Source organism: Leiobunum rupestre, chromosome 1 (genome assembly GCF_980474605.1).
Source record: "Leiobunum rupestre chromosome 1, qqLeiRupe1.1.hap1, whole genome shotgun sequence".
Taxonomy (NCBI): domain Eukaryota; kingdom Metazoa; phylum Arthropoda; class Arachnida; order Opiliones; family Sclerosomatidae; genus Leiobunum; species Leiobunum rupestre.
The window spans coordinates 20,939,634-20,964,530 of record NC_143384.1 but is presented as its reverse complement, the minus strand read 5'-3'; the positions used below and the strand labels follow the sequence as shown (position 1 = coordinate 20,964,530).

General features: G+C 40.9%; 2 protein-coding genes across 2 annotated transcripts; both read left to right on the top strand.

Moving 5' to 3' along the window:
* Positions 1 to 1,771: 1,771 nt before the first annotated feature.
* On the top strand, positions 1,772 to 4,186 carry mre11 (double strand break repair nuclease mre11). The gene is made up of 4 exons (XM_090176799.1): positions 1,772 to 1,979; positions 2,038 to 3,003; positions 3,078 to 3,594; positions 3,652 to 4,186. Exons 1-4 carry the CDS (start codon positions 1,880 to 1,882, stop codon positions 4,037 to 4,039), a joined length of 1,971 nt encoding a protein of 656 aa, XP_090032925.1. The 5' UTR covers positions 1,772 to 1,879; the 3' UTR covers positions 4,040 to 4,186.
* A 15,106-nt stretch (positions 4,187 to 19,292) lies between these two features.
* LOC149961323 (chitin deacetylase 7-like) lies at positions 19,293 to 21,132 on the top strand. Its single transcript, XM_090176798.1, has 4 exons — positions 19,293 to 19,393; positions 19,524 to 19,727; positions 19,802 to 20,135; positions 20,196 to 21,132. Exons 1-4 carry the CDS (start codon positions 19,315 to 19,317, stop codon positions 21,100 to 21,102), a joined length of 1,524 nt encoding a protein of 507 aa, XP_090032924.1. The 5' UTR covers positions 19,293 to 19,314; the 3' UTR covers positions 21,103 to 21,132.
* Positions 21,133 to 24,897: the final 3,765 nt, after the last annotated feature.

The following is a 24,897-nucleotide window of genomic DNA, read 5'->3' as shown; positions in this document are numbered from 1 at the left end:
CGCGTTCTCTCGCCCCACGCGAGCGCATGCGCAGTGGGCCGTGGGGGGGGGGGCACCAGTATTAAAATAATATTCAAACCAAAGATTATACCAAAGATAATTTAAACTCGTACCCTAGATTCGAATACTGAGAGCTTTCACATTGACGATTTTGTTACGAAGCGTTTACCCTTTTCCGGCATGTGACCTCAGAAAAATCGGGCTCCATCGGTTGCTATATAGCCCGGCAGCGCGTGATCGAAGTTGGCCGTGGTTGCGGTAAGGCGCAAACCATGGAGCGAATTTTTTCTGAGTTCCGGCGGGAAGTGGGTAAACGCTATCGGCAACGCGCGAGAGAGTGATTTCGAATCTAGGGTACGAGTCTAAATTATCTTTGATTATACCTTGGAGGAATAAAACAAGTATACAGGAGTTGCGGAGAGCTGCGAAATCGGTTACGTCAGTGACCGTGAACTCAAGCGAGACGGAGGGGTTCAAACGCGACTAGCGCCAACTGCATTCGGAATTTTGAAACTATTATCATTTTATAGCATTGTTTTCACGTCGTCTGGTTTGTTTTGAAACATTTCTAAATTCTTTGCGCTTTTTTCCAAAATGACTCTTATTTGTTTGGAGGAATAAAACAAACCAGACGACGCGAAAACAATGATATAAAACGATAATAGTTGCAAAATTCCGTATGCAGTTGGCGCTAGTCGCGTTTGAACCCCTCCGTCTCGCGCGAGTTCACGGTCACTGACGAAACCGATTTCGCAGCTCTCCGCAACTCCTGTATACTTGTTTTATTCCTCCAAGATTATACAAAGCTATATTTTACCGATTTATATAGTTCAAAGGTTCAAAGGTTTTTATTCGCTCGTACAAAGTACACCCTTTTGTAACAGGGCGGCTCCAATGGGAGCTCAGCATTAATTATACAATAATACACTAGTAATAAAAATAAAAGGTAATGGTAATGGAAAAATAACCAGGAAAACGTAAACAGGAAAAAGTAATATGCAACGTTATGTAATAAATTTTAGGGGGAAGTACTATGTAGACCGGGAAACAGAGAAGTTAGGGGAGTCAAATAAGTTAATTTTTCTTCTTCTGCCAAGTCTCTAACACCTTTTGGATCACCTCGAAGTCCCAAACATCCCCTGCAAGACCAAGAATATTTTTCAAGGGGCACCCAAAATGCTCTGCTCACCAGCTGTTACACGCTTGGTCAGTTTCCGTTTCTGGGCATTCTAGGAGAACATGGTAAACATCCTCATTCACTTGACCACATAGCTTACAAAGCGGGGATAAGGCTTCGGAACCCAATAATTCCACTTGACGTTCCCTGGTTAGTAGGGCACCCGTTCGAGCTTGAAAGAGTAAACCGCTGCCCCACGACCCAGTATAACATGCCTCTTTCATCGGTTTTTCTTTAGCTTTGTAATAGCCGAGGCTTGTTTTCTGACGTACTTGGGACTTCCATGATATCAGTGCGGCTTCCTGTACCTCTTTCTCCACACATGTTACCCATTCCTTATAAGAGGTAGCCTTGTCTCTCATTGAGCTCAGACATAATTGCCGGTCCACTCTTTCTATTGCTCGAGACCAGTCCGTCTTAGAGCCATTGTCTCGAATGTATGTGTATACTTTCTTAGCTATCCTTCTAGCATCCATAAATCACGGCCAACTTTGATCACGCGCTACTGTAGCGCGAGAGATGCGCGAGAAATCAAAGTTGGCCGTGCTTTGGTTCAGACGTTACTTTCCCATTTGTTCCAATCTCTTTCGGTTTCATTTTCCTTTCCCGCTTTTTTTGTGAAACACGTGTTTTATTTCCTTTGCTTAGCCAAGGCTAAAAGTCATTTTTTAACAGTACTTTCTTAATTAATAAAAAATAATAATGAGTGTCGATAGTCAAAATATTAGTGACGATGATACTTTTAAAATACTGATTGCCACAGATAACCACATAGGCTTTGGTGAAAAAGATCCCGTAAGAGGTAGGTAAGATTTATGGATGAGAGGTAATAAAAACTTGATATTTACTATACATAATAGGTAAAGATTCTCTCAACACATTCGAAGAAATTCTTCAGCTTGCGCAAGAAAATGAAGTGGATTTTATTCTTCTTGGTGGAGATCTTTTTCATGATAATAGGCCTTCAAGAAAATGCATTCATGATACAATGCATCTCATAAGGAAATATTGCTTGGGAGATAAACCCATAAAAGTTGAATTATTAAGTGATCAATCAGAAAATTTCAAATACAACGGCTTCCCCCATGCTAACTATGAAGATGAAAACTTGAATGTCTCAATTCCCATTTTTTCCATTCACGGAAATCATGATGATCCAACAGGAGTTGGAAATTTGTGTAGTTTGGACTTATTTAGCGTAACTGGTCTTGTTAATTACTTTGGAAAAACCACAACATTAGAGAAGGTTGAGATCTCCCCCCTTCTTATGCAAAAAGGATGTACAAAGTTGTCCATTTATGGCTTAGGATCAATTAGAGGTGAAAGATTATACAGACTCTTCCGCGATGGCAAAGTGTCTACTTTGAGACCCAAAGAAGATCAGGAAGATTGGTTTAATATGTTTGTAATCCATCAAAACAGGGTTATTCGGAGTGCCAAAGACCATGTCCCTGGCTATTTTCTAGATGACTACATGGATTTGATAATTTGGGGACATGAACACGAATGCAGAATTGATCCAGAATTTGAGAAATGGAGCGGGCATAATGGTTTTTACATAATTCAACCTGGCAGTTCTGTAGCTACACAATTGAGCCCTGGAGAGGCTGTCCCCAAACACGTAGGACTGTTACAAATCTATAAGAAGAACTTTAAAATGACCAAACTACCTTTGAAAACTGTTCGTCAGTTTTACATGGAGGATATTTCCATTGACAATCTGAATTTAAAAGATCTAGATGATAAAGGAAACCAAAAGAAAATCAACGCATATTTGAGTGAAAAAATAGACCAAATTGTTGAAAACGCCGCAATTGAACGAATTGGTAAATATTACGGTGTTTTAAAAATCTTAATTTAAAAAAGTCAAAAATCTTAACATTTCATCATCATTTTTTAGGTAATGATAAAACACCTGATAGACCTCTCATAAGACTACGACTACCAAGTGAGCTTAAAGAAAAAATTAAGGATTTCAACATTCAAAGATTTGGGCATCAGTACATAGATAAAGTCGCAAATCCAAAGGAAATGATGTCTTGGATTCCAAAACGTCACACTCACAAAAAGGCCAATGGAGCTGGGGAAGATTTTGATAAGGATGAATTACAAATGTTAATTGAAGCCACACGTATGGATCAAACCAGGGTAGAAGACATAGTTAAAGATTATTTCTCTAATGTGAAAGAGGATTTAAAACTATTCCTGCTGAGTGAAGTTGGATTGGGCATTGCTGTTCAAGAATATGTAGATAAGGGGGTTAATGAGTCCATTAGAGAGATATTAAAACATCAAGTTGATAAAGTGCAGAATCATTTAAATGATAAAGATATAGATGATGGGGAGATTGATAAGGAAATACAAACATTCAGGGAGACGAGAATAAAAAATGTGAAGGAAGAATTGACTGAATCGAGGTAACTAAGGGATACAAAGATAAAAAAGTTGTAATCTACTTCTTTAACTATTTTTAGGATGGCATTGGCATCAGCAGGTCAAAATTCGACCACTAGAAATGATGATATTACTATATTGTCCGATGATGAGTCTCCTCCAACTAGGGGTCGTGGAAGAGGTGGCTCTACAAGGGGCCGCAAGAAGGCTGCAGAAAATGGCGAAGACACTCCAAAGAGAGGACGAGGTGGACGAGGAAGGGGCAGAGGAAGAGCTGCAGCTACTAAAATTGGACCTTTGGATGCCATGGTTCAAAGACGGCCTCGTGGTGGCAGTAGGGCCAATAATTCAGACGATGACTTTGCTGGTGGTGACAAAGCTGGTACGAGTAATTCTCGTGGTTCCAAACGTAAAGCGGCTACTGGAAGAAAGGGACCCATCTATGAGAGTTCTGATAGTGACTTTTAAATGTTCCTATAAGTAAAAGTAGTTCCAATAAAAATAAAGTGTTTGTCTAATAGTTTTGAATATTTTTGAAGAGATAATCTTTAATTTTAATTTTTTTTTTTCAAATAAAATATTTGTTACTTTTTATTAATATGAAAAATAAATTTTGAAAAAAATGTATTTTATTGCAATAGCTCTGAATTCATTACTGGCGATCCAGTCCCAATCAATTATTATAGTCAAATGGAACATAAGAAAATTTCTACATCAGACTGGAAGTTCGGAACGCTAATCTTTTGGAAGACAACAAATAGTCACGTAAGGCTGATAAAATGGAACTCGCCAAGAAGAAATATATCCGAGAGCCAGGACCAGCAAGGTACTGTTTATTTGGTCACGGCCAACTTTGATTTCTCGCGCATCTCTCGCGCTACAGCGGCCATCTCATTCGTTGACGTTTCTGTGTTAACCTATGAGCAAAAGATGTGTATGACGTCAGCGCCCCTAGCGGATTATTATTTTTAGTATAGTTTTTACATTGAAGACAATATAACCACCGAGCGTGGCGCTGACCTCCTACACATTATAGTACAGTTTATAGGGGGAAAATCCTTGCTCGCGGAATTTCGACGAATGTGTTGGCCGTAGTAGCGCGAACAGCGCTGATCAAAGTTGGCCGTGATTTGGTGCTTGTTGTTGCTCTCGGAAATATTACTTCTTGGCGACTTCCTTGGAGGATGATTTATTGAAGCGGCTATTCTCTGCAACGTCCCTTTACTTCCCACGGTTTGTCCTCCCATGTGCCAGCGATAGGCACAAGTGGGCACGTTAAAAAATTTCAGGTCTACTTTGGGGGCCTCCAAATGTTTTATATGTGCCTATATGTAACATGCAAAGTAGTGTATTCGCCGGTTTTGTTATTTTCAAAGATGACAAATCTTTAAATTATTTGTTCAAAATTATTCCTCATGGGCCCACCCCTTAAAATTTTTACCTCTCCGAGGGGACTTTGTACCCTAGGAGGGGTTATACAACCAAAGTGTCTGTCTGTCTGTCAGGCCTGCGAACGCGTTCGCATTTTCGGGGCAAAGGGTAATCACTGCGTACGCAGTTTCTTAGAATCAGAGAAAAGGTTTTTCCAAAAGCGCCCTCTTTTTGTCATTGGATGTAGTATAATTTTTTAACGGCCGGGATTCGAACCCGAGCCTATGGCACGCCAAACCGGACAAAATTCTTACTTCACACTATTGTATACTTTTCTACTATATCTAATACTTTTGTCTCACAACCTAGCATACTTTACGCAAACGAGCATACTTTGTACCCGCGAACTATCATACTTGACACTCGCAAACGTTTATACTTCTAACGCGCGAACTATCATACTTGACACTCGCAAATGTTTATACTTCGTACGCGCGAACTATCATACTTGACACTCGCAAACGTTTATACTTCGAACGCGCGAACTACCATACTTGCGACGCTCAAACTTGTATACTTCGTACGCGCACGCTTCTGCGCAAGCGAAGCGTTTTCGCCGCCTTTCCCCTCCAGTCGCTGGCGCGTTATTTGAATCTAACCACTTTACGGCCGGATTTCAAATTTCTGCGGCTTCAATATCAGAAGTAAATGAACCGAAATTATAGAAATAGCGCTCAGAATCGGAGGGACAGTAGATACAGGGACGAGAAAGCAGGAAAAAAAATCGACAATATACTTTCTCGTCCCTGTATCTACTGTCCTTGCTTTATTTTTAATACTTTCACATAGCAGAATTTAGGTAAAAAACTATTCATCCCACCTAGAGGTCGGCATTATCTGACCGTTACCCACTTTTTTTATTATCTATACAGAAATTTTTTTATTTTTAGTGAATTTAACCGTATTATAATTTTTCTAATTAGTTTAAATATTAATTATTTAAACATTTTAAAACCCCAACCAAATCAATAAAAATTTTAAAAAAGGCGACGTTTTCGATAAATGTTTTCCTATGGACCAAATAATTCAACCAAATACCGCCAAATGAAAGCCTATTTGTCAGATGATATATATTAAATTTGGAAAGTGGTAAATAACATGATAGATAATGTTATGAAATAGCTTTAATCCCGAGGGGCAGTTCACTCCTCTTTTGAGCGCATAATTAATCGGATTAAATTCGATTAAATGTATTAAATCGTGTTAATCGTGATTAAATTTTTGATCCGATTTAATCAAGAAAATATTTTAATATTGATTTAATCAAGATTTAATCGGCTTAATCATGATCTAATATTTTTATTACGATTTAATCACTTAATTATGATTAAAATACGTAATACTATCCCTCCATCTAACGTAAGATAAAACATAATAAATATTGGAAATTGTAATGTAGCAATAGAGAAAATGCGTATATGGTTTGGACAGAGACATGTACTTTATTTGGGACCAAAACTTTATAACAAAACAGATAAAGATATTAAAAAATGTGAAACTATAGCATTATTAGTGCAGCTACCAACTAGACCGTCTCAGATTTTAAATCACCATTTTAGTTATTATTTAGAAAAATCATAAATGTTGCCGTTCAAATCGAGGGGTTTGCTCACTTGCCGTAATCGGTGTACACGCCTGTAGCTTTGACCGTACTAAAATGATTACCTAACTGATTACAGATTTAGCACTACCAAAGGCTGTACTCATTTTTGTACTCCCGTAATCGGTGTACACTCTGTTTGAAAAGTCTTATCCCTCTACAACCAATGGTTGAGAAGTTATCGCGTTTCCAAACTTTCGTCGAAACAAGGAAACACCTAAAATGCATCAAGCGATTATAAATAACGCAACTTCGACGACAATTTGGAAACGCGATAACTTCTCAACCGTTGTTGGTAGAGGGATAATTTGTCCACTTTCTAAATATGAACCGACCACTGTGAATTCAAAAACGCGCGAGTCAGTGCCGTAGAACCAATATTTAAAAAGTTGTCAAAAATGAGTTTTGACGGTTCCCGCCAAACTATTAATTTTTGGCTGACGAAACCGATAAATAACGAAAGATATTGGAAAATAAATAATAGTTGCAATTGGTTTCATCGATCTATCTATTATAGTTTTCTAGCAGAATTAAAAAGAGGGCAAAAATTTCAGCTGTCGAAGACTTTTCAAACAGAGTGTACAGAATTTTAGGAAGTGGTTAGCCCCTCGGTTCAAATTCACTTTTAGCGAGAAAATATATCCTCCTTTCCAAAAACTGGGGGGGGGGGGCTACACTCAAAAGATAAAAAAAATTACTTCCATATTACTCCCCACGCCTATGTCCCTAAGCGATGCATTCGGCGCGGACCCTACCGGAGAGGGGGGGGGCTTTCAATCTTCCTCTCTAATATTTTTGTTTTGCGCTATTTTACTTTTGTAGAAGGCTCGCGTGTTTTTTTTGGGACCGAGGGAAATCGGGGCTCAAGGACGAGCGTATATTTATTTGTTCGTTATGAGAGTAAATCAGCCATTGGATACAGGGGTTTTAAATGGGTACAGGCGGGTTTGGGACGATTGCGAGTTTGGGTTATTTTTGCGGGGAAAAGGGTACCACGGAAATTCTCGCATGGGAAAAAGGGTTTGGGGGTCTTACTGGGGTGGTGTGCCTCGAAAAATAAAACTAGCTGAGAATCTCAGCTAGTTCTACATGCGTTTTTCAGCTAGTTCTACATGCGTGGATGAGGACAACAATTCATTAGCAAGTTATAACCATTTAAAATAACATAATAAATGAGACGGTCATTTTAGTTAAATCGTGAAAAAGATTAAATATCTATTTAGCTGATTAAATTACTTTTTGAGAATAAAAATACTCTGAAACCTTAATCACCTTTCTTATTGAAATTTCAAATGGAACTCATAGTTTCGTCTAAAATGAAATATAGTTCGTTACCTTCCTACTTTACGTGTCCGTTCTGACTTTCTGACTCGGTTAAATATCAGAAGTGTGATGTTCCTATTTAAAAACTGCTCTACCTTATATTGTCCCTAAGCTGTGATAATAAATGTTATTTTTCTCAAAACAATAAAATATTTTGGCTGTTCCAGTACGCATATTATTTTTAGATTTCAATAATATAATTATAAACTTAATTAAATAAAGTTAATTGGTTTAATATTATCGATGTAAGATTAGATGGCGAAGTAGAAAAATTTATGATTAAAAACTGATTATGATTAACTAGTTTATTTTTTAATTTATGGATACCCTATGTAACAAACCTATCAGTAGTGTATCTTCCCATTTTGGTCACATGAGAAAAAATGCTCGTGCGTGACCGCGAATATTAATTATCACATCAAAATATGATTATACAAATATATTGGTTAAAGGTACATTTTTTATCGAAGCGAAATTAACAAAGGAGTATCGTCTTAAACTATGAAATTTGAATGCTATACAAATCATGAATTCCTAAATAAATTAACCATGTGGTTATTAGCTTCACAAATAATGCTAAAGTTTCACATTTTTTAATATCTTTTTCAGTTTTGTTATAAAGTTTTGGTCCCAAATAAAGTACATATCTCTGTCCAAACCTTATACGCATTTTCTCTATTGCTACATTACAATTTCCAATATTTATAATGTTTTATCTTACGTTAGATGGAGGGATAGTATTACGTATTTTAATCATGATTAAGTTATTAAATCGTAATAAAATTATTAGATCATGATTAAGCCGATTAAATCTTGATTAAATCAATATTAAAATATTTTCTTGATTAAATTAGGATTAAAAATTTAAATGGTGATTAAATCGGATCGAAAATTTAATCACGATTAACACGATTTAATACATTTAATCGAATTTAATCCGATTAATTATGCGCTCAAAAGAGGAGTGAACTGCCCCTCGGGATTAAAGCTATTTCATAACATTATCTATCATGTTATTTACCACTTTCCAAATTTAATATATATCATCTGACAAATAGGCTTTCATTTGGCGGTATTTGGTTGAATTATTTGGTCCATAGGAAAACATTTATCGAAAACGTCGCCTTTTTTAAAATTTTTATTGATTTGGTTGGGGTTTTAAAATGTTTAAATAATTAATATTTAAACTAATTAGAAAAATTATAATACGGTTAAATTTCTGTATAGATAATAAAAAAAAGTGGGTAACGGTCAGATAATGCCGACCTCTAGGTGGGACGAATAGTTTTTTACCTAAATTCTGATATTGAAGCCGCAGAAATTTGAAATCCGGCCGTAAAGTGGTTAGATTCAAATAACGCGCCAGCGACTGGAGGGGAAAGGCGGCGAAAACGCTTCGCTTGCGCAGAAGCGTGCGCGTACGAAGTATACAAGTTTGAGCGTCGCAAGTATGGTAGTTCGCGCGTTCGAAGTATAAACGTTTGCGAGTGTCAAGTATGATAGTTCGCGCGTACGAAGTATAAACGTTTGCGAGTGTCAAGTATGATAGTTCGCGCGTTCGAAGTATAAACGTTTGCGAGTGTCAAGTATGATAGTTCGCGCGTTCGAAGTATAAACGTTTGCGAGTGTCAAGTATGATAGTTCGCGCGTTCGAAGTATAAACGTTTGCGAGTGTCAAGTATGATAGTTCGCGCGTACGAAGTATAAACGTTTGCGAGTGTCAAGTATGATAGTTCGCGCGTTAGAAGTATAAACGTTTGCGAGTGTCAAGTATGATAGTTCGCGCGTTAGAAGTATAAACGTTTGCGAGTGTCAAGTATGATAGTTCGCGCGTTAGAAGTATAAACGTTTGCGAGTGTCAAGTATGATAGTTCGCGCGTTAGAAGTATAAACGTTTGCGAGTGTCAAGTATGATAGTTCGCGCGTTAGAAGTATAAACGTTTGCGAGTGTCAAGTATGATAGTTCGCGCGTTAGAAGTATAAACGTTTGCGAGTGTCAAGTATGATAGTTCGCGCGTTAGAAGTATAAACGTTTGCGAGTGTCAAGTATGATAGTTCGCGCGTACGAAGTATAAACGTTTGCGAGTGTCAAGTATGATAGTTCGCGCGTTAGAAGTATAAACGTTTGCGAGTGTCAAGTATGATAGTTCGCGCGTTAGAAGTATAAACGTTTGCGAGTGTCAAGTATGATAGTTCGCGCGTTAGAAGTATAAACGTTTGCGAGTGTCAAGTATGATAGTTCGCGCGTTAGAAGTATAAACGTTTGCGAGTGTCAAGTATGATAGTTCGCGGGTACAAAGTATGCTCGTTTGCGTAAAGTATGCTAGGTTGTGAGACAAAAGTATTAGATATAGTAGAAAAGTATACAATAGTGTGAAGTAAGAATTTTGTCCGGTTTGGCGTGCCATAGAGACCCCCACGACGCGCTTCTAGTCCCGTATTTCAAATTTAGTCAATCCTTAGGAGAGACAACGCATCTACTACTTTCAGAGCAATTCAGATAGATTTTAACGTTTCAAACAGTCCCAGAAAGATCGTGGTTATGATTTCATTGGGAGCGGTATTTTCCAACACAGAGCTATCCCTGGAAATAGGTAGAGGAGAGAGAGACTAAAATCGGATGTATATTGAGAGGGGCGGCAAACCCTGGGATCGCCCTGGGTGGAAAATGGATAACCCGAGGAAGCCACTGACAATTATGAGTGTCGCGGGTATATTTCCCAATTAAATTACTTCAACAAAATTACTTAAATTTCCGTAAAGTCGTTTTAACGAAAACCATTGCTGTTGCTATTTGTGAAGCTACAGTAGCTAGCTTAGGTGTTAGAAGGTCTGAACGGTTTGACTTAATTTGGAATGAAGCTGAAAAGTTGGCAGAATCCTCCCATATTTCGGTACCGGCAGTACCTTATTAACCCATGGCAAGGCCTCTAGGCGATCAAGCTTCTTTGGTCCCCTCCACATGGACCACATCCCCCTTCCCTATAGTGATGTATGGGTCCCTGCTCTTGGAGGGCCTCTAGGCTTCAGCCTAGTCAGCCTTATGACTAATGCAGCGAACCTGCTTCGAAATAATAGTACTCCTCTTTACAGGAGAATTCGACGGCGTAACGCTATGAGATGGACCCGGCCGCGGCGATGGGCTAGTACCGCTAGGATTTGACAAATGACAATCAGCTGACCTCCGTCCTCGCGGGACGTGTTGAAGTTTTCGTTGATGGGGTATTAGCGCGTCTTTCCGAGAAAAGTTTCTATCGCATACGGGACAAATAAACTTTATATTACCGTGCTTAGAAGACACATGACGGGCTAGGTTCCTCTTTTCGGTGAATACATCGCAAGAAAACATCTTTAGGCCGATTGTGACTTTAACGGACTTTGTCTAACCTTTTATACCAACCATAAGCCTACATGATGCAATTAAAAATCATCCCAACCCCATCATTGGCTGTAGGCTTAAAATATAGATGATGACATTCTGTTTATGTGTTCCTGTAGTTATTTTCCTCTATTGGTCAAACATGACGTCAACCTGGATAGTTCGAGAAAATCACGCAATATTTTGAAAAATGGCGGTCTTGAAATTTAGTTACTATATTTCACCTCTAAGACTTGTTCCAATATATTTCGAAGCGACTGTGAAATTCACCCTCGGATTTGTGTATGCTCATCCCCCTCCTGAGCCCCTCCTAAGGCGTTTATGCGATTGACATGCAAAGCAATAATCCCTTTTTTGCTCTTAAAGGTTGTCTACACTTTAAGCTTCTTCAAACCCTTGTTCCAATTGTAAAGGATTGCACGTTAACAAAAAGACGCGAATGGTACACCTGATTTTTGGGCTTTTCCCAAGGTAAGTGACTACTTTACGATAATAGTGCTTTTTACGCTAATCCTTAGGACGAGATAATTTGTGACGTCCCTTAGGGGTTTTCTTACTTCTTACTACTACTATGAAAATCACTATTGAGTATTGACCCCTAAGACCGAGGATATAAAGTCCTCGACTGGAAAGTAGGAATAGTGGAATACTTCATTTCTTTTAACCTTGGACCCTTAAAGTTGGTCTCCCTCTACAAAAAAAAATGGTTTTAGGACACGTTCCTTTGGAGATGGTTGCGGATTTGGAACCTCAGTTTTCCGATGATGATCACGAAGATCATACAAAGTTAATCAGATTTTAAAATACCAGTAGAATAAAATGAAATCGTTGTAGGCGAAGCAGAAGAACTGTAAGTATTTGTTTTGCTTTTAAAAAATTGATTTAATTAAAATATTAAGGTGAGTTGAATTTTGATATTTTCTTTTATTATTTTTAATTAGGACTAGATTAACTGGTATAGCCAACAATATGCCCAAGTTTTGTGAGGTATTCATTCCGCAAATTTTTAACATCGACGGCCACCGTCTAATGTAAATGTAGTACAAGACGGCGAGCCCACGCTCGCGCTCTTCTCTTTTAGTACAAGAGGGCGAGCCCACGCTCGCGCTCTTCCCTTTTAGTACAAGAAGGCGAGCCCGCGCTCACAATCTTTTCTTTTAGTACAAGAGGGCGAGCCCACGCTCGCGCTCTTCTCTTTTAGTACAAGAGGGCGAGCCCACGCTCGCGCTCTTCCCTTTTAGTACAAGAGGGCGAGCCCACGCTCGCGCTCTTCCCTTTTAGTACAAGAGGGCGAGCCCGCGCTCGCAATCTTTTCTTTTAGTACAAGAGGGCGCAAGAGGGCGAGCCCGCGCTCGCACTCTTCCCTTTTAGTACAAGAGGACAAGCCCGCGCTCGCGCTCTTTTAAGAGGAAGAGCTAGAGCTCGCGGTCTGCTCGTAATGAGAAGCACCCGCTCTCAGAGACCGATAGATTCTGGGAAATTCACATTCAGAAAAAGCACCACGTGATGTGATTCTTGAAGAAAGGCGGGAATCAATTGTTTTAAATTTCGCTCTCCTCTCTAAGGGCGGCGCTTAAGCTCGCGCTCGCGCCTTCTCTTTTATTCTTAGCGGTGGAGCTCGCGCTCTCGCCCAAAAATAGCTCTCGGACTCTTTAGAGCCCTGGGGATCTATTCTGTAAATATTCAAAATCCAATTTTCGATCGAAAACTAGATTTCGAACTTCGAGATCTCGACGAATGGTATTCGGTAAAGATTTCGAATAAGCATAAATCAATGCAAATTGTCGAAGTCGATCTCGACCAGGGGGGCTATTCGAACGGGAATTCGATCTCGATACAATGTACCATGTCGAGATCGACTTCGACAATTTGAATTGATTTATGCTTATTCAAAATATTTACAGAATACCATTCGTCGAGATCTCGAAATTCGAAATCTATTTTTCGATCGAAAACTGGATTTCAAATGCTTACAGAATAGGCCCCATGGTATAGGGCATCGAGATCGAATTCCCATTCGATTTTTTACAGAATTGCCCCCCAGAGCCCGCCGATCTCTGCTGGAAACACACGGGTCAAGAAATCGGACCGCGGCTGATGGACCGTGTACTGTACTAGGTATAAATGTTTGTTTATTTTGTTTGTGGGTTAGGAGAGCTGGAAGTGGTTACAGCGGTTGGGCTGTTGTAATTATTTACTGGTTTAATGTGTGATGTAAATAATTGGTTTAAGATGTTTAAAGTGTATGTATTACCGGTAATTAGTAGTGTGCTGTACGGTTGTTAGTTTAGTGTTTTAAAAGTGTAGCTGTTTTATGTGTTAGGTTAATTCGTATTTTCTGTTAATTAAATGCTGGCAATCCTGATTACAGTTGTTAATGAATCTATAAGTAAGCTTAAACTCCTATATAGCAGCTATGGCTACCCCACGTTTTGAAGGGTACCCAACAGACCCGGGATATCATTTCGTAATTGTAACAACCCAAGGTAAGTCGGCTATGGTTTAACTACAGTTGAAGATAAAACGTTACAATTTTGGGGGCCCAGCCGGGATTTCCTTTGTTTACATTCCAAAGGTCATTTAATTGTTTTGTTTTTTTGTGTTTTTTTTTATGCCCGTTAAAGTTTAATATGTGTATTTTCCCCATGCTAACCGAGTTATCTCGTTCCGTCCAGGTCGCAAACGTCAGTTTATGACCTCCCCACCTATTTGTTCGTTAATGTTTTTAGTTATGATGTGTCGGAGTAAGGTATCGGCGTTAGTAGTTTGGTTTTAGTGTCGTTAATAGTTTGGTTTTAGTGTCGTTGCTATGAGTAGTCGTTCGTTTTAGGGTATATTCTGTGGTACGTTTGTTTTTGGTTTAAAGCGAAGGGATAGTTTTACCGTTTTACTAGGTCTGATGTTGTTTGATGTTTAATGAACCCACAGAGTACCCCTTGGATTAACGGTGATTAGTTGCGAAGAGTGTTTTAGGGCTTTTAACAATTTTTACAGTGATACCGATATTTCAGTTTCGTTTCTCGATCCGGCCATGGGTTTAATCCGGTCCCCCACTAATTCGCGTCCAGCTTCCCCCGAAAGGACTGCGCTTAACAATAATTATCCTACGGATAGCAATAATAAGGTGCTGGGTAACGGTCATGTGGCGTAGTGAGGTTATTTGGCGCCCAGGGGCTAACTCCAAAATTTGTGCACCTCCCCCCACCTACGCCGGCCCCAATTTCCGCCATAAAATTCCTTGTTTTTAAACGAAACCTAATCATTATCAATAACAAAATAAATATTAATTTTATTGATATTTTAAAAAATTTTCAAGCTTCCAATATCCGCTTTAATACTTTAGGCGCCTCTTTGGCGCCCCCCTGACCGTCGGCGCCCAGGGCATATGCCCCCCTCCCCCCCTCACTACGCCTCTGTCGAAGTACTGTGCCTCCCGGAAGTGCCCAGGCACCAGCAGGTAGTGCTCCGGCAGCAGTTGTATCCATTAGCTCCGATGCCCTGGATCGAATATTGTCGCAATTGCAGTCACTTGCAGCCTCCCAAGCGGCGATGCAAGGAGTTATAGTTGGGATCATGGAGGAATAGTAGAGGAGGGTAAAGGAAAGAAGGTGCTAAATCCGACAGCGTAGTGCCAGTTCGAGGCGGGGGAAGAAAAAGAGGGGGTAAGTCGAGGTAGACTTTTTTTTTTCAAAAATAAGAAAGACTTTATTGGTGTATATGGCAGCGGAGGCCTTCACACCATGTGCATCATACAGAATTAGACTACAAATTTAAAGTATATACAAACAGCGATAAGAAGATAAATACACAAACCAAAAACAAAACTATTGTACCCGGCAAAGTTAACGAATGCCAACGGCGCGGAGCAGATTACGCACGTCCGAAATAATCGGTAGTACACCTCGAGAAAAGGCCAAACGGAGACCCGATACAGAGTGGAGAAAGTCACCTGCCGTAAGCGACTTTTTAAAGAATTCGAACCCTAACCGGTAGATCGCGCCATGATCGCGCTGCCTTTGTTGGAATGTATGAATAGATAAAAGTCTACCTCGACATACCCCCCGTTTCTACATCCCCCTTTACGCGATTTCTGAAGAGGAATGTCAGTGCTTAGCCCAATCAGAACTATCAATACCACTCCAGGGCTATTCCTCTATGTTGGGATGCAGAATAATATGCCAAATCCTTCTCCCAATATAAGTACTAGTGCCAACCCTCCCCCTACTCTCAGTATGAGAGTTCCCCTCAGCCGTTAGCACCCCCTTTTCCCAGCTATTAGTGCTAATCTTCCTACTCACTCGGTTAATAGCGTCCCTCTCGCTACTGTTAGTTGTCACCTTTCTTCACAGTGGCCGTTACCTCCTAAGCCGCCTGCTCCGGTTGCCATGCAACAAGGGCGTATCCAGGATTTTATTTCAGGGGGGGGGGTTGATGGAAAATTTCAAGGGGGGGTGCTGACGGAAGTTTCACTGATTTTTATTAGGCACCCCCCGTCATCAGCATTTCGGGGGGGGGGGTTTGAACCCCCAAAACCCCCCCTTAAATACGCCCTTGCCATGCAATTGCAGATCCCTCAACTCCCTCCGCAGACTGTACCCCCATTGTACGCGCCCCGGGCTAGTAACGCAGGTATGGACAAACCCCCTCCCATCCCTACCTTTGCCGGGAATGCTACGGATTTTGGTCCAAAAAGATTTTGTACGTAGAGCTCGTCAGGTAATGATCACTACAAACGACCCCGAAAACGTTTTCATCCACCGTTGGATGCCAAACATGTTAAAGGGATCTATCACTCACAACAGGGGGAGGCATCTATATTATAACAAGTCGGCCCAGGCCGTAATATTAGTTCCACATCAGTGTATTCGAGTGGGCAAACCCATACACCCTTAGTAGACACAGGTAGGCAAACTAATACAAAAACTGTTGAGGCTACGTGATTTCTTATCGTTTGATATGTAAATTGCCATCCTAAGTTAAAGAGTGGGTGCCGCCCACCCTCAGGATAACCGGGTGGGCAAACCAATTTAAAAGCTGTTGAGGCCATGTGATTTCCTATCGTTTGATAAATAATTTACCATCCTATGTTAAAGAGTGGCCACCGCTCACCCTCAGGATACATGGGTGGGCAAACCAATACAAAAGCTGTTCAGGCCATGTGATTTTATATTATCTCGGTGATTTAATTAGTATTTTCTTTGAGCAGATATTTAATATGGATTATTAACAACTGCATAAATCATATTATTGCAAGAATGTATTTATGTACTATGAATATGGCAAGACGGAGATTCTGTCCCCATGGTCGCATACTTTTCAGCTTAAGGGCCTGTGGCCAAAGCCCTAGCCAAAGTGTTAGCCCATTGAATTTAACATGTTTGATTCTAGCAAAGCAGACTTTTGCTACACGCCCTAAGTTCGACTGCTTTGGATTTTTTGGTCTCACTCTTTCAAGTAGACGCGAGCGTAGACGATTTCAATCTTTTACTTTTATTGATCTATTAGACCAAATTGTTTTTTTCGATAACTCTCCCTTTAAGGGGGTTGTTCGGAGGGGGCGGAAATTAACGGCACTGCGTGCGCGTCAAAGAGCTCTATCGAATGAGACCAACTTGTTTTTTTCGGTCACTTTCCCTTTAAGGGGGTTGTTCGGAGGGGGCGGAAATTATTGGCACTGCGTGCGCGTCAAAGAGTTCTATCGAATGAGACCAAATCTCTGGACCAACTATACAAACTATACAAGTTCGCCAAGAAGGCGATAATATTATTTTGTGCCACATATAAACGACTTTGATAAGAAAGTGCCACACTTATTTATTACTTCTGACCATACACGGTTTCGATAAGAAAGTGCCACACTTATTTATTACTTCTGACCATACACGGTTTCGATAAGAAAGTGCCACAGTTATTTATTACTTCTGACCATACACGGTTTCGATAAGAAAGTACCACACTTATTTATTACTTCTGACCATACACGGTTTCGATGAGAAAGTGCCACACTTATTTATTACTTCTGACCATACACGGTTTCGATAAGAAAGTGCCACACTTATTTATTACTTCTGACCATACACGGTTTCGATAAGGGGGTCGAAATTGGGGCGGGGGGAGGCGAAGTTTGAGGTTAACTTGACCCTAAAACGCCGTAAATATACGTAAAATGACGCGGAAAAACGAACGGGAATTGCGACAACTTAACTTGACAAATCCCCCCCGCCTTGCAAAGAAAGATTAGAAGTTCCGAATGAACTATGTACAGAGCGGTGTGGTTGGTTGTTAGAGCGGTCGGTTTTTGGAGATTACGCGGCCCGCAGCTATCTGTGTTCGAGTCTCGGTAAAGCCACTAAAATAAATGATTTTTCGCAGCTCCATCTACCGTGTCGTCGCTTTCCACAACAAACAAACAAACAAACAACAACACTTAACGACAATCCGTCCATAGCAATAGTCCCACTTCGATATATATATCTCGATGTGGAACTAAAAAGTGCGGAAGGTGCGAGCGGTTTCGTGTTAATCCAGCCCAACAAGACGTCGCGACATTACCCGCGGATCGTATTACGCAAGCGAAACCCTTCTTCGGCGGTCCGTTATTTGTGCGCGTGGGATAAAATTCCAACAAAAAAATGTTACATTGCGCTTGTAACATGTGCGATCCATCTAGAATTGGTGTCTGTGCGAACACCGTTCTAACACTTTGCCCCGCGACGTCAACTACGAACACCGTTCTAACACTTTGCCCCGCGACGTCATCGGCGAACACCGTTCTAACACTTTTCCCCGTGACGTCAACTACGAACACCGTTCTAACACTTTGATCCGTGACGTCATCGGCGAACACCGTTCTAACACTTTTTCCCGGGACGTCAACTGTGAACACCGTTCTAACACTTTGCACCGCGACAGCGCCTGCCCTAGGGTAGAGCAAGTAGAGCGGTCGCTCTAGGCGCCAGGGCAGCGGCCAGGTGAAAAGGGGCGCCAAAATTCCTTTTGAGAGGCGCGGGGCGGCGTGGCAACAATCGAAAAACAATCTCGCTCTACCCTGACCAAGGGCTAGGGCCGGCGCTGCGGACCGCGAGGTCAACTACGAACACCGTTCTAACACTTTGTACCGTGAAAAAATTTATCGTAAGCGACACCTGTTTGGGGCCTCAGGGTCAGAAAAAAATTGTCTAAGATTTCTAGTCTCAGTGGTTTTTTTATCTTGTTGCTAAGATACTTATTTTTAACGCTTTCTTAGTTATTGGCTGTGGCCGCGAATGTGGAATTAGTGACATGGCTGACGTTGTTAGGGGAGTCCGGATTCTGCGGCCCATCAATATTTCGGCTTATGACAGGAATATACCTTGATGTGCCTCGTGTATGATTTGTAAGAACCCATTATCTCATACTTCTCAGAATAAACAAACAACCCCCTCCCCCTCTCCTGTAAATTAGGCTTGACTCCTGGTGTTCTCCTCTTGGAATACCCATAAATGTTTAACCCTTGCATGGCATAAATTTTCATTTGACTTGGTCCACCCACCGTTAATATACACGAGAAGAGACTGCCTGGCCTGATCCCTGGGGATAGTCTCTTTCATTTCATATATTTTATGTTCTGTTAACACCGTCACTGAATGGATGATGACGTATAGGCCTTCCAATTCCGGGGTTTCAATCTGCTGGTCTGCACTCGGGGCTCTGGATCTTAGAACCGGCCAAATAGACTACGCTTAGTTGATATCACAATAATCGTTAAGCCAGGATTTGAACTTTGAGCCTCCAAAAACGATACGACGGATTGCAACATGTTTTTTATTTACAAAAACTTATCTTTTCTTAGTTAGTTTGATTTCCCAATAATTTTTAATTGATCAACTAAAAATTACTTATTAGACCGATTCTTAATTTTTATGGATATTGTGATGGGTTAAAAAAAGGTCTTAGCGGGTATAAATAGGGTATTAACACCAGGAATGGTGTTCACAGCTTCATCGTGTCTTGATTCGTAAAAGTTTTGAAATGGAGTGCAGCCGATCTATTTCGAAAACCATGAAGATAGCTCTCGCTCTGTACCTCTTCGGCAATGTGCTCCAGCATGGTAAGTGTGACTTTCGGTTTAATCCATTGAAGCGAGCGTTTAGCATTATACTTGTTTCAATAAGATAATGCCGTTGTTAAAGAATATTCAGTCACGCGTGTAATGAGGTGACGTGTGATTTGAATTTCAGTGCTCTCGGCACCCAAGCCAGCCGCGTACAAGTGCCCTCGTGCCAAAGGAATGTACGCCGATCCCGAGTCTTGCCGGCGATTCTACACATGTGCCGAAAACTACCCCTACCCGCAAGCTTGCCCACCTGGCCTCTATTTCGACGATGTCAAGAAGCATTGCATGTATAAGACCAAAGACCTCATGTGTGGTCCCGTTCCTCTTCGTAAGTAGAAAACTCAGCCTTCTCCGAAATATAAGATAAATGTTTATTGACCCGAGTTCCTTTCTTTGACCAAGCTCCAATTGTAACCACAACCGTCGATCCTCTGAGGGCTGCTAAATGTGATGAATCTCAATGCTCACTGCCCAACTGTCATTGCAACCGAGACGGAACCAGAGTTCCGGGTCGTCTGTCTCCGAAGGAAGTCCCGATGATGGTCACAATCTCCTTCGACGGTGCTCTCAACTACCAAAACATGGCATATTACGAGAAGGTTCTCAACAGCACGAAGAAAAACCCCAATGGATGCCCGGCTAGTTTCACTTTCTTCGTTTCGCATCATTACTCCAGCTACTACAACATCCAGCAGATGGCCGCCGCTGGGCACGAAATCGGTCTCAATGGGATCTAGTGAGTTCACGCTGACGTAGTCCCGGGAGTCAGTTATAAATGTTTGTTCTTCACCAACAGCACCAGAGAGCCCGAGACTTGGTGGGAAACTGCTACTAAGGACGAGCTCAAGGAACAGTTCGAAGGCTTAAGGTCCATGCTTGTCAAGTACGCCAACTTGACGAAGGAGAGCATAGTCGGAATGAGGTCGCCTTTCTTGAGAAACGGAGGAAACGAAATGGCAGCCATGATTAAGGAAATGGGCCTCAAATACGATTCATCTTTGCCCGCTGCTAAGAACGTTCCCGTGTGGCCATACACTTTCGATTACAGGATGCCTCATCGGTGCGTCGGCGGAAGCAAGTGCCCAACCCGCTCCTTCGAAGGTGTCTGGGAATACCCCCTCAACATGATGTTCACCGAAGACGGCATGGGCGGAAGCTGCGCCTTGGCCGACCAATGCGTCTTCCAGGAGGACGAGGATATCATCTACGACTTCTTGATGGAGAACTTCAACCGCCATTACAAGACCAACCGCGCCCCTTTGGGTCTCTACTTTCACTCGAATTGGTTCCAGAAGGAAGAAAAAGTAAGCGCCTTGAACAACTTCATCCAGAAGGTCCAAGGTACACACAAAGATGTCTGGTTTGTCAGCGTCAAGCGAGCCCTCGAGTGGAGCCAGAACCCTAGTGCCAACGCTGCCAGCCACCCGGCTTTCGCCTGCGCCGAGAAGCCTCTCACTTCCTGCCACATTCCGAGAACGTGCATCTTGACCTTCGTGCAAGATGGCGTCGAGGAAACGAGATACATGCAGACCTGTTCTCCATGCCCGCAGAGGTATCCTTGGCTTGGCAACCCGGAAGGTCTTGCCGTTCCGGGCGACACTGGCGGAGAGGACAGCGGTCCTCGTGAACTTGGCCAGAAAGAGAGTAACTTCAGCGAAGAGGAAGAAGAATATGAAGACGAAATCGAAGCTGAAAATTATTAAAACAAACTAAGCTGTTAAATCACGTCGTTTTACAAACGACTTTTAATGATATATGCATTTCTGTATAAACTGTACAAAACTCAAGAATAAACTTTGTTTTTAATATCTGAATCGCTCTTTCTTATTTCATTCTGTTCGCCAATTTTATATACGGGCTTTCATTATCACAAAGACAGTTTTAAAGATGTTACCTACAAGAATAAGTAACTTAATTACTCCGAAGTATGCCGCTGCACCTATTATTACATTCGAAAATCTTCACTTACGGTTTGCCTCGCAACGAACCAGTGAAAACGTGGACTACGTTAGATTTTGACCTTATTATTCATATCTATTTAAGCCAATGGGAAACCCCCAAATTGTTTAGAGGGAATTTTAGTGTAGTTTCATTGAACTTTATAAACTCACTCGGTTTGTGCGGATGAAATTAAATGAATAGTTTGGTTAAAGAAAAGGAGAACGGTCAATACGGTTCGGTTCAGAGATCACTTTCCGAAAATCAAACAAATCGTCGAAGTGGTTTATTCCACCAGCGTTATTAAAAAACTTGCCAAACCTGAAAGATTTAAGCCTAGGTTAAAAAGAATCTGCAAAGACTCCAGCCTTGTAGATGCCCCAGAAAAGCTAAACCCGAATTTCAACCATTTTTTCCCAATAAACCTGCTTCTTTTATTAGACAATTAAAATCTATTTTAGAACCTGATCAGAGTCTTCGAAAACTTCATTATTTTGCATATCAATTGCATTAATAGTACTCGATGATATATTGTAGTTCATTTTAGCTCCTAAGCCTTAGTTGTTCAAACCGGTTAGTTTACTAAAATAATGGCCGTCGGTTTGTCAGACGTAGAGCTAATTGTGCGACGGCATAATCGGCATTTGAGATCCTATGACGGTAAATACTACGTGTTAAGACTTAATATATTGATATTTTTTACTTTAAATTTGTTGTTTGTTTTTTGTATTTGATAACGCCTTCTAATCAAGAATTAGTTTTTTTATTCTGATATATATACGAGTTTAGAATATTATAAACCGTCACTACCACCACTGCACCTCAATGTAAATTGTAATCATCGTCCAGAAATAAATAGTTCTACTTAATTCAATGCGTTACCTCTGTTATTAGCGAAGTAGTCTACACTGAAGACTAGTTAGTAGTTCAACCCTTTAATTTTCCCGAGTCCTCTTCATGGTGCCGAAACCCGGGAACAACCAGAATCAACTGCTTTCTAAACGAAGACGACAAGAAGCATAGAGACAGACCTCTTCGTTCAGACTGAGACATCGCAGAATAATGGCAGAGGCCGCAGTCCTTCTAAGGGAGCAAGAGAAAAGAACTCTCCTAAGACGAATGATCACCACTCTTTGTAACAACGTGACAACTGAACTATCAGCAAACGAGCCAAATGACAAGAAGCTGAAAGAATATGTGGTCAATCTCAAAGATTAAGAGTCGACCATGGAAACCGTTGAACACCATCTTGTCCTTGGTACCAGTCGATACAGTCGAGAAGGAAATAGACAATGCTGAGCTATATCGAGACACACTCATCGCAGCACGAACGGACATTGAATCATTCCTCACCCATACGCTACGAGTAGAAAGACGTCAACGCCGCAAACAAGATGGTTCCGATGACGACTTAGACAACGATTCTACAGTAATTTCAACCCATAGTTGACATCAAGCCACGTCAATCCAATTGCCTAAATTAGGTCTGTAGAAATTCGACGGAGATCCGACATCTTGGACGGGGTTCTGATCTATCTTCGAGATAGCCACTGACGAAAATTCTGGTCTTAACGCAGCTTAGAAGTTTACTTATCTTAAAAGTTATCTACGTGGGAAAGCAGCAGCAGCCGCCGTCTCAGGATTAGCATTGACCGCTATGAACTACGATATTTCCAAAGAAATTGTGAAAATAAGATTTGGGAAAAGGCGTTTGTTTATCAATTCGCACATGAACTTTTCTCGCTTGAGTCAGTGAAACGAAGTACCGACATCAAGGGATTACGAAACCTATACGACAACTGCGAAATTCAAGTCAAGAGTCTTGAGTCCCTCGGAGTTCCGAGTAACAGCTATGAATCTATGTTAAACACGCTACTTGTGAAGCTCATACCAAGTGACCTGTCATTTGAGTTCGCCAGAATAAAAAGGGAAGATGACGATTTACTAAAATTCCTCCGCAAGGAAATTGAAGCGAGAGAAAGACACGCATTACTGACGGGAGGATCCGAAGGAACCGATACCAGAGTCAGTTCATCGAATCGATCTTCAGAACGCTCCAAGTCAAAGACTGGATTTCAAGACACGAGGCTCAAACAACGCATATCGTTCACGGCTGCGTTAACTACGGTTACCGAAGATAGATGTATTTTCTGCGACGAAGCCCATGAACCAGTCAATTTGAGTCAAATGTCTAAGCTTCACCGTATCCGAAAGACGAGATATTTGGAAGAAAAGGGCGAGATGCTTCATTTGTCTACGATACAAACATCGAGCTTGCCAATGTAGAGCGAACGGAACCTGCAACACCTGCAAGAAAAAACATGACGAAGCTGTCTACCCTGAAAGGTTTCCTGATAAAAACTCAAATTCTGAAGATTTATCTATCAGGTGTGCCTCTTTCCAATATACGACTAGAAATCAGTTACCTCGAACCATTCTACTACAGATTCTACCTGTGAAGATTATTGCCGGACGGAACCGAGCTACATTTCGATGTCTACTTGACACCGCAAGTCAACGCACGTTCATTGCAGCGTCAACGTCGATGAAGCTGAATCTTCCAGTATCCGGAACAGAATTCAAGAGAATTTATGCCTTCGGAAGCGAAGAACCGATCCTTGCCGAAAGAAGAAGAGTAAAAGTACGACTTTGAGATCTAACTATATAAATATTTAGGTATCATGTTTGACCAGCGTTTAGCATGGAACGATCATATTGATCATATATGTAAGAAAATAGCTTTTGGTATTTACCTTATAAGTAAAAATAGGAAAGCTTTCAGTGAAAGGCTATGTTTACCACTGTACTATGCGATAATCTACCCTCATTTAATTTTTGGTATTCAAGGTCATACAATTTTCCAAATATTAAAATATCCTACCATGATGCGATTGTTTAGCAAATTTCGATATTGTAGCACTGTTTTGGAGTTATTAGCACTGTCTTGCAATTTTCCTTTTTACGACCTCTGTGATTTTGGTAAACATTTTCTCGACTTACTATTGGTCGAATTCGATCATGTTCACGCTATGTGCATAAAACGTGACGGGGAACACTTTTCTAATTGGAACCAACCTTCTAACACTTACGGTTCTCGAGATAGTTTTTGAATGACCTTGAAGACAGGGTTCAAGGTCATCGCGGTTATCATTCTTCTTTGGCCCCCTGCACGTGCTAATTAACACAAAAATTTTAAATTCCTAGAGAAAACAGTTTCTGAGATATTCGCCCTGGATCGTTTTTTAGCAAACACCCTGTATACAAAATTAACTGTCTAAACTTTATTCAAAAATCTGTATTCCGCTCAGACACGAGCCTCTTCCAACCAACGCATAACTCCGCTGATTACAATTTAAGAAATAACAACGTCTTATCGATCTCTCCTGTAAAAACGGCAAAAAAACAAAATTCAATTTTCTACACTGGCATAAAAATGTATAACGCATTACCACAGGAAATTAAATTTTTGTCCAATATTAAAAAAATGTTAGAAACTACATTACCCGAAATTAGGTTACAAACGAACGTGTCTAGGACACCTCTCTATTAAACTACCGATC